At 37.2% G+C, this 15325-nt stretch overlaps 3 protein-coding genes across 3 annotated transcripts; 1 reads left to right on the top strand and 2 right to left on the bottom strand.

Moving 5' to 3' along the window:
• Positions 1–2620: 2620 nt before the first annotated feature.
• Positions 2621–4713, bottom strand: LOC141283414 (zinc-binding protein A33-like). Its single transcript, XM_073816731.1, has 6 exons — positions 4318–4713; positions 3970–4065; positions 3503–3733; positions 3403–3425; positions 3203–3321; positions 2621–3117 (listed from the first exon to the last, which is right to left on the bottom strand). Exons 1-6 carry the CDS (start codon positions 4711–4713, stop codon positions 2621–2623), a joined length of 1362 nt encoding a protein of 453 aa, XP_073672832.1.
• Positions 4714–6519: 1806 nt separating this feature from the next.
• On the bottom strand, positions 6520–10527 carry LOC141331017 (uncharacterized). Its single transcript, XM_073835847.1, has 2 exons — positions 10333–10527; positions 6520–8247 (listed from the first exon to the last, which is right to left on the bottom strand). Exons 1-2 carry the CDS (start codon positions 10409–10411, stop codon positions 7232–7234), a joined length of 1095 nt encoding a protein of 364 aa, XP_073691948.1. The 5' UTR covers positions 10412–10527; the 3' UTR covers positions 6520–7231.
• Positions 10528–11792: 1265 nt separating this feature from the next.
• LOC141283308 (general transcription factor II-I repeat domain-containing protein 2-like) lies at positions 11793–13637 on the top strand. Its single transcript, XM_073816627.1, has one exon. It carries the CDS (start codon positions 11793–11795, stop codon positions 13635–13637), a length of 1845 nt encoding a protein of 614 aa, XP_073672728.1.
• Positions 13638–15325: the final 1688 nt, after the last annotated feature.

Raw genomic sequence — 15325 nt, 5'->3', positions numbered from 1 at the left:
TAAGACCCAGAATCTTCTTTTGTGACGTTCTTGATGTTCAGAGAGCAGTCAGACCCCAGACTCAGTCTCTCATGTCTCTTTGTGTTTTTATTATTTTCCCCTCCAATAATCAATTCACCGTCTGCTAAAAGACTATCATAGATCCAATGTGTTGATTTGGGGTCAGGAAAAACATTATTACAGGACAGACGGACATTTTCACCAGAACTAATGAACATATGAGCATCATACGCCCCACTGGTACCTGAAACACAATGACATTTGACTGATCATTATGTTATATAGTAATGAATTATACTTTATTGTATGTACATTTAATTTTCACTCTTTCACAGAAGTCTTAAAGAGCATGTAGAGATGGGCTTACCTGTGAGAAGTGAAGAGAGAATGATCAGTCCCAGCACACACAAATGACACTTATCTGACATTTTCTCTTTCTGTCAGTCTTTCTCTTCATCATATGCTCAGAGATTTCTTTAAAAACTATCCACCCTTCCTGTGGTTGTTAACTTCCTCTGATTTGACTGACCGAGTGTTTATATATAGTGGCATGATGCAAGTCAAAATGGAGAAGTGTCACTTCAGAAATCAGTTTTTTTTATAGTTTTTTTAGTAATATGTCATTTTCATTGATGTTAAAATATAATAGGAACAGTCCCTCAAGATTAACTTGCCGTTCAAGTGCACAATGCTAACAGCTCAGGGAGTTTTAACCTGCAGTCATTTTGTAAATGCATAGACTTTGACCAGCAGTGTAAAACACTGGTCATTATTAACCCCTGGAGCCATATGGGGCACTTTTTATGGTGGACACAGTTTATTGACCTTCTTTTGGACTTTTGAATATTACCACCCATTCACTGCCATTATGAAGCTTGGAAGAGCCAGGATTTTTATTTTATTTTTTAAATATAACTCCAACTGTATTTGTCTAAAAGAAGGTCATCATATACATCTGAGGGTGGTTAAATTGGGGTCATTTTTGTTTTTAGTGAACTAACCCTGTACATTTTTAATGATAAAACAGGTTTGTTACTGAAAAGGTTTTCAGTTGTGGGAACTTTGCAGTCAATTTGACTGCACCCACATGGATCTGAGTTCATTTCTGAATGCAGTTAGGATGGATGATGCTGTAAACCTGGGTTTCTCAACTCTGGCCCTCAAGGTGCACTTTCCTGCAGAGTTTAGCTTCAACCCTAATCAAACACAGCTAAACAAGCTAATCAAGGTCTTCAGGATCACTAGAAAATTACAGGCTGGTAAGTTTGATCAAGGTTGGAGCTAAACTCTGCAGGAAAGTGGAACTCGAGGGCCAGAGTTGAAAACCTCTGCTGTAAACACTCACACATTCAGATCACAGTTCCTCTTCTTTTTTAACTGGGTTTCTACAACTAAAACTCAACTGAAGCTTTTTTCTTTGTATAAGTGTTCGCTGCAATCCATTTACAAATTCACTGTAAATTCCATTGCCACTAATTGTCTAAAGTGTTTATTTCTATAATTTCATGTGAGATACTGCCATATAATGGACGTTTTACCACTCTGTATATTTGTGTATCATAGTTTTAATAGGTTTTAAATGCTGCATGGTCTATTTTAACTCCTTTTTAAAAAATGTGTGTTTGTCTTTAAGAAGTGAGACAGAGCAATCACATGACATGCAGTAGAAAGTAGTCTTTTATGACAAAAGGAGCAGTAGGGCCTAAGATGGAGGCCTAACATGGGCAGGAAGAGCTGTGCTCATGGAGGTAGACGGACATATCTGCGCAGAATTTTCAAACAGTGTCATTGGAAGACTGTTCAGAAGTCATTGATCTGGCATTATGAATATACAGACTTAAGGACTTTGGTCTGGTAGCTGTGTTGTCCCACAGCTTCTTGGCCGTCCACATCCTATAAACTTAAAAAAGATGGGCGGGAGGAGTGTGGAATGTAGTGAGCAAGAGGGGAATGGTAGTAATAAGAAAAGAGAGAGTGATTGGGAAGAAGTAAAGAAAGAGAATGGAGTTAAAAAGGAATGCAAGTCATAAGTCAAGGAGACCTGGTGATCGTAAGGGAGTGATATATGGAATTCCACTTACTGTAAATATGAAAGAACTAGTGGAGAACATGACGCATCAGTAACACTGGCGCATAGTCAATACAGTTTGCGTTATAATTACAAAGTTCATTATTATGAGAAAGTTTCTCACTATTACGACATACCAAGACATTATTATAAGAAAGTTTCTCGTTATTTCAAGAAAATTTCTAATTTTTACTAAAAGTTTCTCATTATTACGAGATATTAAGACATTATAAGAAAGTTTCTCGTTAATATGAGAAAGTTTCTCATTATTACGAGGAACTAAGTAATTATTTTGAGAATCTTTCTCATTATTATGAGATGTTAAGTCACTATTATGAGAAACATTCTCATTATTTCAAGAAAGTTTCTCGTTATTACATGGACGTTTTTCTTTTCAAAACAGGGCGAACTTGGTTGTGTGTATAACATGCTATTGTGACACCATGTCATGAGAGGAAACAAAATACTCATTCAATGTCCCACCAATTTGGTACAATTTGATTTGCCAACAAAACAAAGCTGGTTCCACACACAGACCTACAGAAGAAATGATCAATGGCTTTTGACTGGTAAGATTCTCAGAGAGTCAGGCCTATCAAAGAATGGAAAGAGTGTGTGAGTGAAGGTGGTTGTGAATGTGTGTAGATGTGTGTTAGTTACAGGATCAGAGAATGACACCGTTCCTCTGTCATAGTCCAGATTCACTCTCACACGATCAAGATCCTGATTAACATGAAAACCAGAACCAAAATTTCCTCTATACTGGTGATACCACACACTCCACACATCAGTTTTATAGAAATCAAATCCCTTCCTTTGGTTTGATGCTGTAGTTACTCCAAGACTCCAGACTAAACTCTCTTTAAGATCCACATCCCAGCAGTGTGTTCCTGAGTTAAAACCCTCTGAACCCAGAACACAGTGATAGCAGTTAAATCTCTCTGGATTATCAGGAACAGGTTGTTTGTTTCTGATGTTTCTCACACTGGTCAAATCATCAGACAGGATGAGATGTGGATGAGCTGTTTTGGGATCCAGAATCACAGGCGCTGATGAGACACAATCAACAGATGATTTTATTCTGATGTTCATATAATGATCAAGAGTGAAAAGATCTTCTGCAGTCAGACTCACTGTTCTGGACGATGTCCTGCATCTTCTTCCAGACTCTGAACGGCAGGTTGCCCAAGAAACGTGGCACATGAATCAAAGCTCCAGAAGGCGTCTGTGGATCCGGCTGTGAGATCTGGACTCTGGAAGAACATTCAGGAGTCAGAACTGCAGTGGCTTTGGATCAGAAGCAGAGAGACCAGAGACACCAGCAGATCACTCACCTTTCCATTGAGACTGGAAACTCCTGCAGAACAAACACACCATTGATCATCAACAACTCAATCAATCATCAATCAATCAATCAATGATCTGAAATCAGACCTTTAGAAAGCAGACATCACTGGCTTTCATCATCTCCTCCGTGTCTTTGATTGTGTGTGAAAGAGCTGAGATGTGTCTGTTGATCTCCTCCAGCTTCTCCTTCATCATCTGCTTCTTCTGCTCCTCTTCCTCCCTCAGTGCAGTGATTGTAGCTTCTTCTTCATCTCTGAGAAACTGATGAAGCTTCTCAAACTGCTGTTTAATCTGACGCTCTGTGTGCTCAGCTTGAGACTGAAATCAAACCACATTCACTTCAATCATCTCCATCAACACACATCAACACAATCACATCATTCAGATCTGAGAGAAACTCAGATACAGACATATAACAGACCCAGAAGCAGATTGATGATCGTCATTTACAAAAATAATCAACTGGAGCCCATTATATTAAATATAGCAGATCATAACTGTATATAGTGATCCTACAGCTGGGATGAAAATGACTCTCGATTCTGTTTCCTCACCTTGATGTGTTCAACTGTTTTCTCAAACTCTTCTTTCAGTTTTTCATTGTGTTGAAGTTTCTTCTGTAATGATTTCCGCGCTATATTGAGCTGCTCCTAGAATTGAACAAAATGAAAATACATTCAGTTACAGCAATTAATTCTTAACATGGGCTTAAATACTGTATTCTGTGTTTACTCAGGTTGGCTGTTTTATGTTGTATTCGGTTTGAAGAGTAAAACTATTTCGTATGACAGACAAAAACAGAAGAAATCGGGATGGCGACAAATAATTTTTCACAGCACAGTATGCGTCATATGTTATTAATTATTTTCCTTTACATATGAAACAAATGACATTTGTCTTACCTTATATGAAGAAACAGCTTCACTGATGGGTCTGAATGTGTGATTGTTGTGTTGTTTTGAAGTAAAACACACTAAACACACCGGCTGTTTGTCCTCCAGACAGAAGAGTTTGAGTTTCTCACTGTGTAAACTGCAGATCTCCTCAGATCCTGATGAACTCCTCTCATTTCTCTGCTTCAGGAACGACTCACACAAGTTTTTTAACGCAAGATTACATGCTGGCTGATCTTTTGAGGATCTTCTCCTGCAGACAGGACACTCCTGAGTTTTCTTGCTTCTCCAGAACTCCTGAAGACACTTTTTACAGAAACTGTGACTACATGATAAAACAACAGGAGCCTTGAAGATTTCATAACACACGGGACAAGATAAATCCTCTTCAGATAGTGAAGCCATTTTCACAGTTTGAGCTCCAGCAACCTGAAGTGTATATTCAATTTCTAATATTCAATCGCAAAGATCTGTTCAGAAACAAATTTCTCAAAAATCTTTCTGTAAAGTGTTACTCTTCAGTCCTAACTGATCACTGATTCTTAATTGCTTTTTGTCAAGACATGATAGTCAGTGTAACAGAAAAGAGAAATAACAAGTCTGTATCTTCCAGGTAACCCAGTTAGCAAATGACAGCCGGCCCAGTTTTAGACCACATTTGAGGAAATGGCATGAACCACTTCTGGCCCCCATGCCATTTCAGAGATGTGGCCCAGATCTAGGCCAGTTGAGGCTGACATCTAGGTTAAATGTGGCCCACATTTACCCTAGCGAGATACAAAATCATACGGAAACATATAATAAAGAAAATACTCATATAGTCTACCTGTGTGCATGCATCATTATCAATATAACAAAACTGTTAAACTGATTGCACTACAGTAAAACTGATTGCACTACAAACCAATGTATTCATAATTAAGATATTACATTAAAATAAAATGGTAAGACGCATAAGTTTGCAACATCAAGCAGCAAAACGAGCCATTTTGTACTGCTAAAAATAGCTGGACGCGGATGAGACCGGAAGCCACATTCGTGCACACCCTTACTGAAAGAAAAAGGTGGATATCATCTATGCTGGCTTTAATATTTCAAAAAAACTGTTTTATGGAATTATGCAATAAGAGAAATGAAACCATTTTATAACAATTAACTTTTTATTAACTCTTAAATGCATGACTGTTTTGCCAATCATTATTACATGTTCGGGTCTTTAACGACCCAGACCTATATATCCAGCACGGATGCTGAAATAAAAAATAAATAAATATTATTTATTTTATATGAATGAAATAAAGCATATTTCGTTACCTTCTGAAACTTGGACAGGTTCAATTTGAGCAGCTGATTTTATGATTCCAGTCATCCTCAGAGCTCACTTCCACAGTACATTCAGCATCTGGCTCATATTCGCGATCTCAACCATATTCTCAAAACAATCATTTTCAATGACAAAATCATTATTTTGATTGCTGGCAGCTTATTCACCACATCTACCATCAAATGACAGTGGCATTTATATTTTATTGTATGTAATTGCTCTGCAGTGAAGCCATTCAAATCAATTAAATTCTTGTTGATGATAATATTTAGTTTTATGCCTGCGATAATTATGAGTGAAACATAACGTCAATATTGTCCATCAAACAGTGCTTTGAATTGCATGTATTTAGTATTTACATATTTCCGCGCATGGAAAATTCACTTACACTATTACACACCTCGGGTCTCTAGCGACCCTATACACTTTCTACAAAAAATGATCAGAAAACAGACATTCTTTTATATGTTATTATTTTTTCTTGTTTTATTGTTTGTAATAAATACATTGAGGAATAGTCAGAAAGCTGATGTCAAACATGAAAAGATGAAGGAGGGAGAGGGTAGTAAATGACGTCCCGCGTCGGTAAAGACCCGAGGTATGCATTTAACGGTTAAAGTATTTGACAAAACACTGAGGCAAACAAAGGGACACAAGACCAATTTGAAACATTAAAATTGTACAAATTAACTCAATTAAATATTGTTCTCCACTTTCTCCACCTTACAGCTGAGGTCTAAAAATGAGTTAGAACCAAGGGGCAACCTTCCGGTCTCCCTCGTGAAACCAACACGGAAGTGACTGAAACTGCAATTCATCGACTGGCCGCTTGAGACTGGCTGCAAAAGGGAGTCAACCCATTGACACTCCATGTTAAAATGCCCAACTTTACAGCAGAAAAAAGTATGTTTACAGCCTGGTTCAAAAAATGGTTTTGGTCTATGTAGCAAGTTTTGCCCTTCATGTCAACTGTGAGGGGGGTGAATTTTTTTATAACTCATCGGTTTAAGTTACATTATGCCTTAAAGTTCAGCATAATTAAGGGTGTGGCCACTTGAGTGACAGGGGGATTGACGCTGCTGTCACCACTGTCACTCTAGGCGGGCGTGGTTTCAGCAACCAGCTCCACCCACATCCCGCCTTTTTGCCCATTTTTGATTATCCGCGAATGACGCGCGATGACGCGATTCCAAGATGGGGACGGCCGAATCCCGCCCACTATGAGCTTCAAATTAGCGCTTCAGAATCCTATGGGTGACGTCACGGATACTACGTCCATATTTTTTACAGTCTATGGTTAGAACCAACTTAATGTCTGTTTACCTCAGGAATAAAGTCAAGATTCTGAGAGAAATTGTACTTTTAAATATGGACCTAAATGTCACTTCACTGTATTTCAGTCAACAGTTGCTGCCATATCTTCTGTATCAAGTACTCGTCTGTATTAAAGCTCTTCCCAAACTCACAGCCACTCTCTCAAGCATTATTTTCTGCTGTCTTTTCAAAGAGTCAGCCCTTGGAAATCTCTGTCCAGATCAGATCAATTTCCTCGCGGCAGAATGAGAGCGATGAAGATGAACTCTGGATCCAGCTTTCCATTTAAAGTTCTTCTGACACAGATGACGTCGCTTCAGCGTGAATTCTCATGTGACTATTAAATCCTTGTTTATAGGTGAAACTGATTCCACACTGAGAGCAAGTAAAAGGCTTTTTCCCAGTATGAACTAACATGTGAATCTTGAGGCATTCTTTACGACTGAAAGCGTTTCCACACTGAGAGCAGCTGAAAGGCTTTTCCGAAGAGTGAGTTATCAAATGAACCTTAAGGTGTCCTTTCTGAATAAAACTCTTTCCACACTGAGAGCAGACGAAAGGCTTTATCCCATTGTGAATCAGCATGTGATTCTTCAGGCTTCCTTTACGTGTGAAAGTGTTTCCACATTCAGAGCAACTGAAAGGCTTTTCTCCACTATGAATGATCATGTGATTGTTGAGACTTGCTTTACGCGTGAAAGTGCTTCCACACTCAGAGCAGGTGAAAGGCTTTTCTGAAGCGTGAATTCGAACATGTTCGGTGAGTTGTTTTTTCTGTGTGAAACTCTTTCCACACTCAGAGCAGGTGAAAGGCTTTATTCCAGCATGAACTAACATGTGGTACATAAGACTTCTTTTCTGTTTGAAAGTGTTTCCACATTCAGAGCAGCTGAAAGGATTTTTCCCGCTATGAATTATCATGTGGTTTTTAAGGCCTGCTCTACGTGTGAAAGCGCTTCCACACTCAGAGCAGCTGAAAGGCTTTTCCGAAGCGTGAATACGCACATGATCGTTAAGTTGTTTTTTCTGTGTAAAACTCTTTCCACACTCAGAGCAGCTGAAAGGTTTTATTCCAGCATGAACCAATGTGTGGTACATAAGGCTTCTTTTCTGTTTGAAAGTGTTCCCACACTGAGAGCAGCTGAAAGGCCTTTCGACTTCTGCTATTTCAGGGTTGCTTTGTGAGTAACTCTTCTCAGTTTTGGAGCAACTCACTGATTGTTCACCAGCATCATTCTGATCCTGATGTGTCTCCTCCACTTCATTCAAGTCTTGTCTTTCCTCTTTCACTTTCATCAGGCCTGAAATGAAAACAATGAAATTATGAAAATCAATTTAGGATAGGGTTGTTCATTTCGGTTATTTTTCATAACCGACAGCCGATGCTGCTTAACCAATTAGTAAATATTAACCAACAAGATTATTTTAAATATGGATGTTGAGCTTCAACACTCGCATGGTGCATTATGGAATTGAAAGCAGCACGGAGAAAGCGTTGAGAGCGAAAAATGTTGGCCATTCCTCAACTTTAAGCAAATCTCGAGCACAAAATGCCGGACGACAACCAATCGCTGTAAAACGTGTGCAAGGCAAGATTTTGACATATGCTTGTGTTTTGGTGGATTACTGAGCTGAAATCACATGTCATTGAGTTTCAGTAAAGACTGCATTCAAGAAACACGATAATGTATGCTGAATGCAATTCGTTACCTTGTGTTTTTTAAACACTATTTTGATCTTTTCTGTTATGTTAAATGCCATTTTTGCTTCCCTTTTATGATATTCACTTATGTTGTATGTTTGAATATCATAAAATTGTAGAATAAATAAATAAATAAATAAATTACTTTTTTTATTTAACATTAAATTGTTAAATCGAAACATATAAAAAAAGAGTGTTTGACCATGACCAAATACACATGCAGATGTATTTAACCTTAAATATTACAATAACTGTAATATAAATACTACATAAGAGAATGTTATCTTTTAAATGGTCAGGATCATTATTGCACATATTATTTAGTACAAAAAAAAAAACTCCTCAAAATAATTACTAAATAGAACTGAACTATATATTACAATTATTTAATTGAATAAAAGTTACACTTAAAGGGATGGTTCGGAGTAGATCTGACTTCATTGCTATATTAAGTACTTGTTTAAAAACCAAACTGCAATTTTATTTTTGGCAAGGACCTGTATGCCTGTGTTTATTTGTTTATTTGGAGGTACAGAATATATGTGACCCTGGACCACAAAACCAGTCATAAGGTTAAATTTTACAAAACTGAGATATATACATCATATGAAAGCTCAATAAATAAGCTTTCTATTGATGTATGGTTTGTTAGGATAGGACAATATTTGTCCGAGATACATCTATTTGAAAATCTGAAATCTAAGGGTGCAAAAAATCAAAACACTGAGAAAATCACCTTTAAAGTTGTCCAAATTAAGTTCTTAACAATGCATAATACTTATCAAAAATTACATTTTGATAGGTTTACAGTAGGAATTTTACAAAAAATCTTCATGGAACATGATCTTTACTCAATTTCCTAACGATTTTTGACATAAAAGAAAAATCAATAATTTTGACCCATACAATGTATTTTTGGCTATTGCTACAAATATACCCCAGCGACTTAAGACTGATTTTGTGGTCCAGGGTCACATATTAATATTAATAATAATAATAATAATAATAATAATAATAATAATAATATAAGTAGCATTACTATTGTACCAAATCGTTGTTAATGTACTACGAGTCTATAAGATTGTATATTTTACATCCTAGTCCGTACACTTTAATATTAGAAACAATACTAATAGTATTAGTTAGATCCCAGATATATTATGTATTTTTAAGCTATGACTCTGGAAAACTGATTTTTATTTCTTTTTTAGAATAAAGATCACGGTTCACACCCGATTCTGAAAAAAAAAAAATTAAAATTAAAAAAAAAAAAAAAAAAAAACATCACAGAACCAAACTAAATAATATGTACGGTAATTTACTAGTTTCTGACAAACTGTTTTATTGTTATACATGAGTCTATTATAAATGTCTAACATGTTATAAATCACTCTCTTTGCGTGAACGATTCATTCATCAAATACATTTGACAGTGAATGGTCGCCGCCTACTGGCATAATAATGCAATCTTTATTTTAAGCGTAACATTAGTTTAAAAAGTCATTTTGATCGCGGCTATATCCAGACTATAAACTTTCGCTATTCTTTAATGTTTGCAACACAGAAATGCAGCTTACTGTTTGTGAAGCTGTTTCAAACATAAGGGCCCGCGAATGGTTTAAATAGTCCAATGTGATTTCCCTGATAAGTATCCCTGGGTATTCCCTCAATAATAAAGACCAACCTTCTTGTTTCTCCTGTTTTATTCTCCATGATTCTGGTTCATGCATGTCTTCCTCAGTCTCCTCTTTAACAAACACCATCTTCACAGATCTCAGTTCAGCTGATACTCCTCCAGATATTCCTGCTTGCTTGAAAAAATCAGTCGCGACTATGAGGATGAGAATATTACAGGTATTTTTGACTGGAGGTAACAGAACATTTCTACAGTGAAAACAAACCTTCTTCTTCTGAGGTTTAAAGTTTAGCAAACAAATACGTATGTGTTTTAGCGCCACTCGCTGGACTGGATCAAAGAGTTACAAAAGGTTACAAACACGTTTACCATCTTTGCTGAATAAAAGTGTTCATTTCTTTAAAACAAAGTAAAAAAGTACAAATACTGACCTCAAACTTTGAACAGAATTGTATATTGTTATAAAATATGTATTTCTGAATTAAATTCTCAAACGTGCACATTTTGTAAGTCATTAACATTAATATTAATAAAGCGACTCAATTTTCAAATTCAAATAAAAAAATATAAATAAATAAATAAATAAATACATACATACATGCATACATACATACATACATAAAAAGCAAATAGATGAACTCATCTACCAATATCAAATTCCAAACAACATAATTGTTTTAATGTTTTATAGCAGTGGTTATCATCCAAACTTTACAGTATTATTTTACACAAAAGCGCTCTTTTTCCTCAAAGATTTCGCTCCGCCTTCACACAGCAGGTCTGCAGTGAGAAAACCGAAAACACCAGCATTCAGTTGTTTCAGGAAGAGATGGTAAGAGGAATCCAGAGCACACATGTAGACTACAGCTGCACAGAATGATTGAATAATGAATAATGACATTTGACACTAGGCATGATAAATCATTTTGAGTTCAAGACTAAATGTCATCGCACACTCCGAAATTTTCGAATGCGCTTTTTTTCGTATTCGTCCTCCTTTCTTATCAAAATGCTTGCTAGGGCAATGCAGATATTTATTATTATTATTATTATTATTATTATTATTATTATTATTATGACGGACGGACGGACATGTAAACGTGTGCGCAGTTTGTAATGACCTTAAGGACTTTAAAAACATTAGGCACTATCTAATCTGAAGCCAGTTATAGTTTATTATTTGCAGAATGTATATTGGGGAGTTTAAATGTCATAAAAAGAACTAGAGCTAAAAGATCACACAATGTGTGTATTTATGTTTATTTAGAGCAGTGGTCGCCAACCCGTCGATCGCGATCGACTGGTAGATCTTTATCACTGTCCCGGTAGCTCCCGAAAATAAAAACATTTTCAGTTTTGCAAGCATCTGTATTTCTTAATCCAACTGCTTTATTTTCAATGAAGTGACCAATCAGATAAAAGAAGAGCACCCGTAAATTAACTGTCGCAAACGTCAATATGGATCTCCATGGTGATAGCCCGCGCGAGGTAACATACTACAAACTAGAATGGCGGAGGCTCCACGAAAGAAGGCAAAAACCTACAATTTTCATCCAGAATGGGAACAGGAATTTCTGTTTACCTTGGTAAAAGAGAAGTGTGTATGTATGTTGTGCCACCAAAAACAAGCATTATGTAAAAGAGGGAATCTGGAGAGGCATCACAATACCAACCACCCGAAATTTAAAGACCGCTACCCGCAAAAGAGCGCGATTCGTGCACGGAAAGTTGACGAGCTGAGATCTGAGTTGAAGGCCCAGCAATCACTTTTTACAAAATCTGCTGATCAAAATAAGGCTGCTACTGAAGCATCGTTTCATGTAAGTCACTTTCTGGCTAAAAACAAAAAGCCTTTTACGGATGGCGAATTATTCAAGGAAGCCATGGCCATTACTGCAGAGACTATTTTCAAGGATTTCAAAAACAAAGACGACATAAAAGCCTCACTCCGTGCTGTGCCTCTCGGCCCTGCATCAGTGGCAAGGAGGGTCGAGTCACTGTCAGAGGACGTGGATCGACAGGTGTTAAAGGACTTGTCACTCTGTGAATATTTTTCACTGCAGTTCGACGAATCTCTGGATGCAGTGGACACAGCTCAGCTTGTTGTTTTTGTCAGAATGGCTTTCCAGGATTCTACAACAAAAGAGGACTTCCTCACTCTTTTGCACTTAAAGGAGAGAACGCGAGGTGAGGATATTTACACTGAGTTTAAAAAATATGTAAGCGAAAATGATATCCCCATTCATAAACTGGTAGCAATTACCACCGACGGAGCACCGGCGATGCGTGGCGTGCGCCTGGGTTTTATAGCACTGTGCCGTAATGACCCTGATTTTCCCGAGTTCAAGAATTATCATTGTGTCATTCATCAGCAGGCCTTAGCAGGGAAAGTCGTAGATTTTTCACACGTAATGTCATTGGTGGTCAAACTGATAAACTCGATACGAGCAAAAGCACTTCAGCGTCGCTTATTCAAGGCGTTACTGGATGAGCTCGATGCCGCGTATGGAGACCTACTACTTCATGCTGATGTGCGGTGGTTGAGCCGCGGGAAAGTGCTTCAGCGGTTTGTTGACTTACTGCCTGAGATAAAGACATTTCTATCTGCAAGAAACGAGGAGCACAAGGAACTGTCAGATGATGCGTGGCTGTGTGACCTGGGGTTTCTGACAGACTTGACCGCAAAGCTGAATACACTCAATAACGAGCTCCAGGGAAAAGACCGACACCTGCCACACATGATCAGCGCAGTGAATGCGTTTAAGTCTAAGCTTGGTGTTTGGATCACACATCTTAAAAACGGGAGGCTAACACACTTTCCCAACCTGGAAAAAATGTCACAGAGCATTAAAGACAAGGACGTTTTTCACCCTGAGAAATACTGTGCACACCTGGACAAAGTTGCAACAGAGTTCAATATGCGTTTTGGTGAGTTAAACGAAATGGAATGCATTGCTGCATTTGTCTCAAACCCATTCATGCTCATTGATATAGAACAGGTAGCAGCCAAATTCCAGCTAGTTTTTTCTTTGTCTAGTGGAGTTGACATGGAGTTGGTTGATTTGCAAAATGACATTGAGCTGAAAGCCAGATCAAGGGACAGTGACTTTTGGGGACTTGTCAACAGAGAAAAGTTTCCGCTCCTCACTGCATGTGCACTTAAAGTGAGTGCCTATTTTGGATCAACTTACCTCTGTGAAATGGCATTTTCACAGATGAAAATAATCAAATCCAAATACAGGAGCCGCCTTACTGACAGACACCTCACAGACTGCCTCAAACTGGCTGTCTCTAGCTATGAGCCAGACTTCAGAGGACTCACAGAGAGTATTCAGTCACAGCCATCACACTGAGTAACATTACTTCAGCAGTTTTGCCTTCTGGTGGCATTGAGAAAAGTGATGTTGATGATGGGACATAACTGCACTTAGCTTAATTTGAGATTGTTGATAATTTTGTTGATAAAACAGTTCATTTATAAAATGTTAAGGGTAGGTAGTACCGTCAGAAACTTAAGTGAATAAGCACTTTACTGCTGACAATGGCATTTTTCTTGAGTTCAGTGCCACTTCATATGATCTGATTATATGATGGTTGCTTCCGAGTTAAGTAAAAAAAAGAAAAAGAAAAGAACATTTAATGTATATTAAATTCAAATACAATTTAAATACTAAATAAAAGGCCTCATGTTGGAAGTACAATCTGGGCTGTCTTTTTCTATCTATTCTTCGATAGGTAGATCTTGCCTTTCATTAAGGCCGAGGTCAGGGATCTTCGGCTCGAAAAGGTTGGTGACCACTGATTTAGAGACTGCCAAAGCCTTAACCTGCATTACAACTGAACCAGGAAGGTACTTTACCGACTTCTCATGAACCAGTCTAACCAGCTTCAGGTTTTATTTTTGTCCTCTGTTCGTTTTCTTCCTCATTCTCTTATTTCATAAAGACTTTTTTTTTCAATAAGACAGATGCATGACTTCAGAATAAATCCGTTCAGAAGTTATAGGAAACCACAAAGACAGTAATGATTGCTGAAGACACAGATTATCACAACACTTGCAATGGCAAGAAAAGGTGAGATAGGCTATCTGTTTGTACATTTATTATGGTCACAGATTGAAGTTGTTTAAACCAACTCAGTTTAAAGTTGGAGATTAAATCATACTGTTTGTTAGCCTATATACTTAGCTAATTACAATGTATTACAAACAGCATTGACAATCTTGATGTAATTTGAGTGGAAGTGATGTTGATTTGTTTAGATCTATGAAGATGGATTGTGTTGTATTTGACAGCGTTCAGCAAGAGAGATCTCATTCACCTGTCCACAGTGTTTCTTCCATGAAGTGTGACAAATCAATGAAAATACGTGATGTGATAATTGATGCTAAGATGTTTGCTAGAAAATAATTATGTTTTATGGTAAGTTGTTGTTGTTGTTTTTTTCAGTTCTGAAGAACGATCGCATTCCCCTGATCCCAGTGTCTGGTCCCTGAAAAGTGACAAATCAATGAAAAAACCAATTCATTTAAAGGATGGAGATTTTACATCTGATCAAAGGTAAATACAGTGTAACTTACATTAAATTTTTCCTGTTTTATGCCAAAAAAAAGTATGGTGAGACTGTTTGTTTGTTTATTTATTTTATTCCCCAGGATTAAGGCAAGACCACATTCTCCTGATCCCAGTGTTTTGTCCATTAAAAGTGACAAATCAATGAAAATACCAATTCAGTTAAAAGGTGGACATTCTGTATTGGAACAAAGGTAAATTCATTTACCTTTATAATTGCTATATAGCTGTGATAGTTGTAGCTACTGTGGTGAATAACATTTTGTTTGTGAATGATCTAAATCTGATTCGGTTAATCTCAAACCACTACTTCAGTAACTTTTGTCAACACTATAAATATGTTTCACCTGTTTTTACTCATTTTCCAAATTGCTGAATCTTCCACAGAACTCCACACTGAAATGTCTTCAATAAGCACTTGATTATTAGGTTATGTTTATTATTAAATTACGACTAATTGTGAGGATAAT

The sequence above is a fragment of the Garra rufa genome, chromosome 1 (genome assembly GCF_049309525.1).
Source record: "Garra rufa chromosome 1, GarRuf1.0, whole genome shotgun sequence".
Lineage (NCBI taxonomy): Eukaryota > Metazoa > Chordata > Actinopteri > Cypriniformes > Cyprinidae > Garra > Garra rufa.
The sequence above is the reverse complement of the archived record's forward strand: the minus strand, read 5'-3'. Positions and strand labels throughout refer to the sequence as shown.

Bases quoted from the DNA above. Each gene is read 5' to 3' on its own strand.
- LOC141283414 (XM_073816731.1), bottom strand. From the start codon at position 4,713: ATGGCTTCACTATCTGAAGAGGATTTATCTTGTCCCGTGTGTTATGAA. The intron at 3,734-3,969 runs GTGAGGAAACAG...GTTTGATTTCAG, and splicing joins AAACAGTTGAACACATCAAG to TCTCAAGCTGAGCACACAGA. The intron at 3,426-3,502 runs GTCTGATTTCAG...TTTGTTCTGCAG, and splicing joins GTGATGTCTGCTTTCTAAAG to GAGTTTCCAGTCTCAATGGA.
- LOC141331017 (XM_073835847.1), bottom strand. From the start codon at position 10,411: ATGGTGTTTGTTAAAGAGGAGACTGAGGAAGACATGCATGAACCAGAA. The intron at 8,248-10,332 runs GTTGGTCTTTAT...TTTTCATTTCAG, and splicing joins AAAACAGGAGAAACAAGAAG to GCCTGATGAAAGTGAAAGAG.
- LOC141283308 (XM_073816627.1), top strand. From the start codon at position 11,793: ATGGCGGAGGCTCCACGAAAGAAGGCAAAAACCTACAATTTTCATCCA.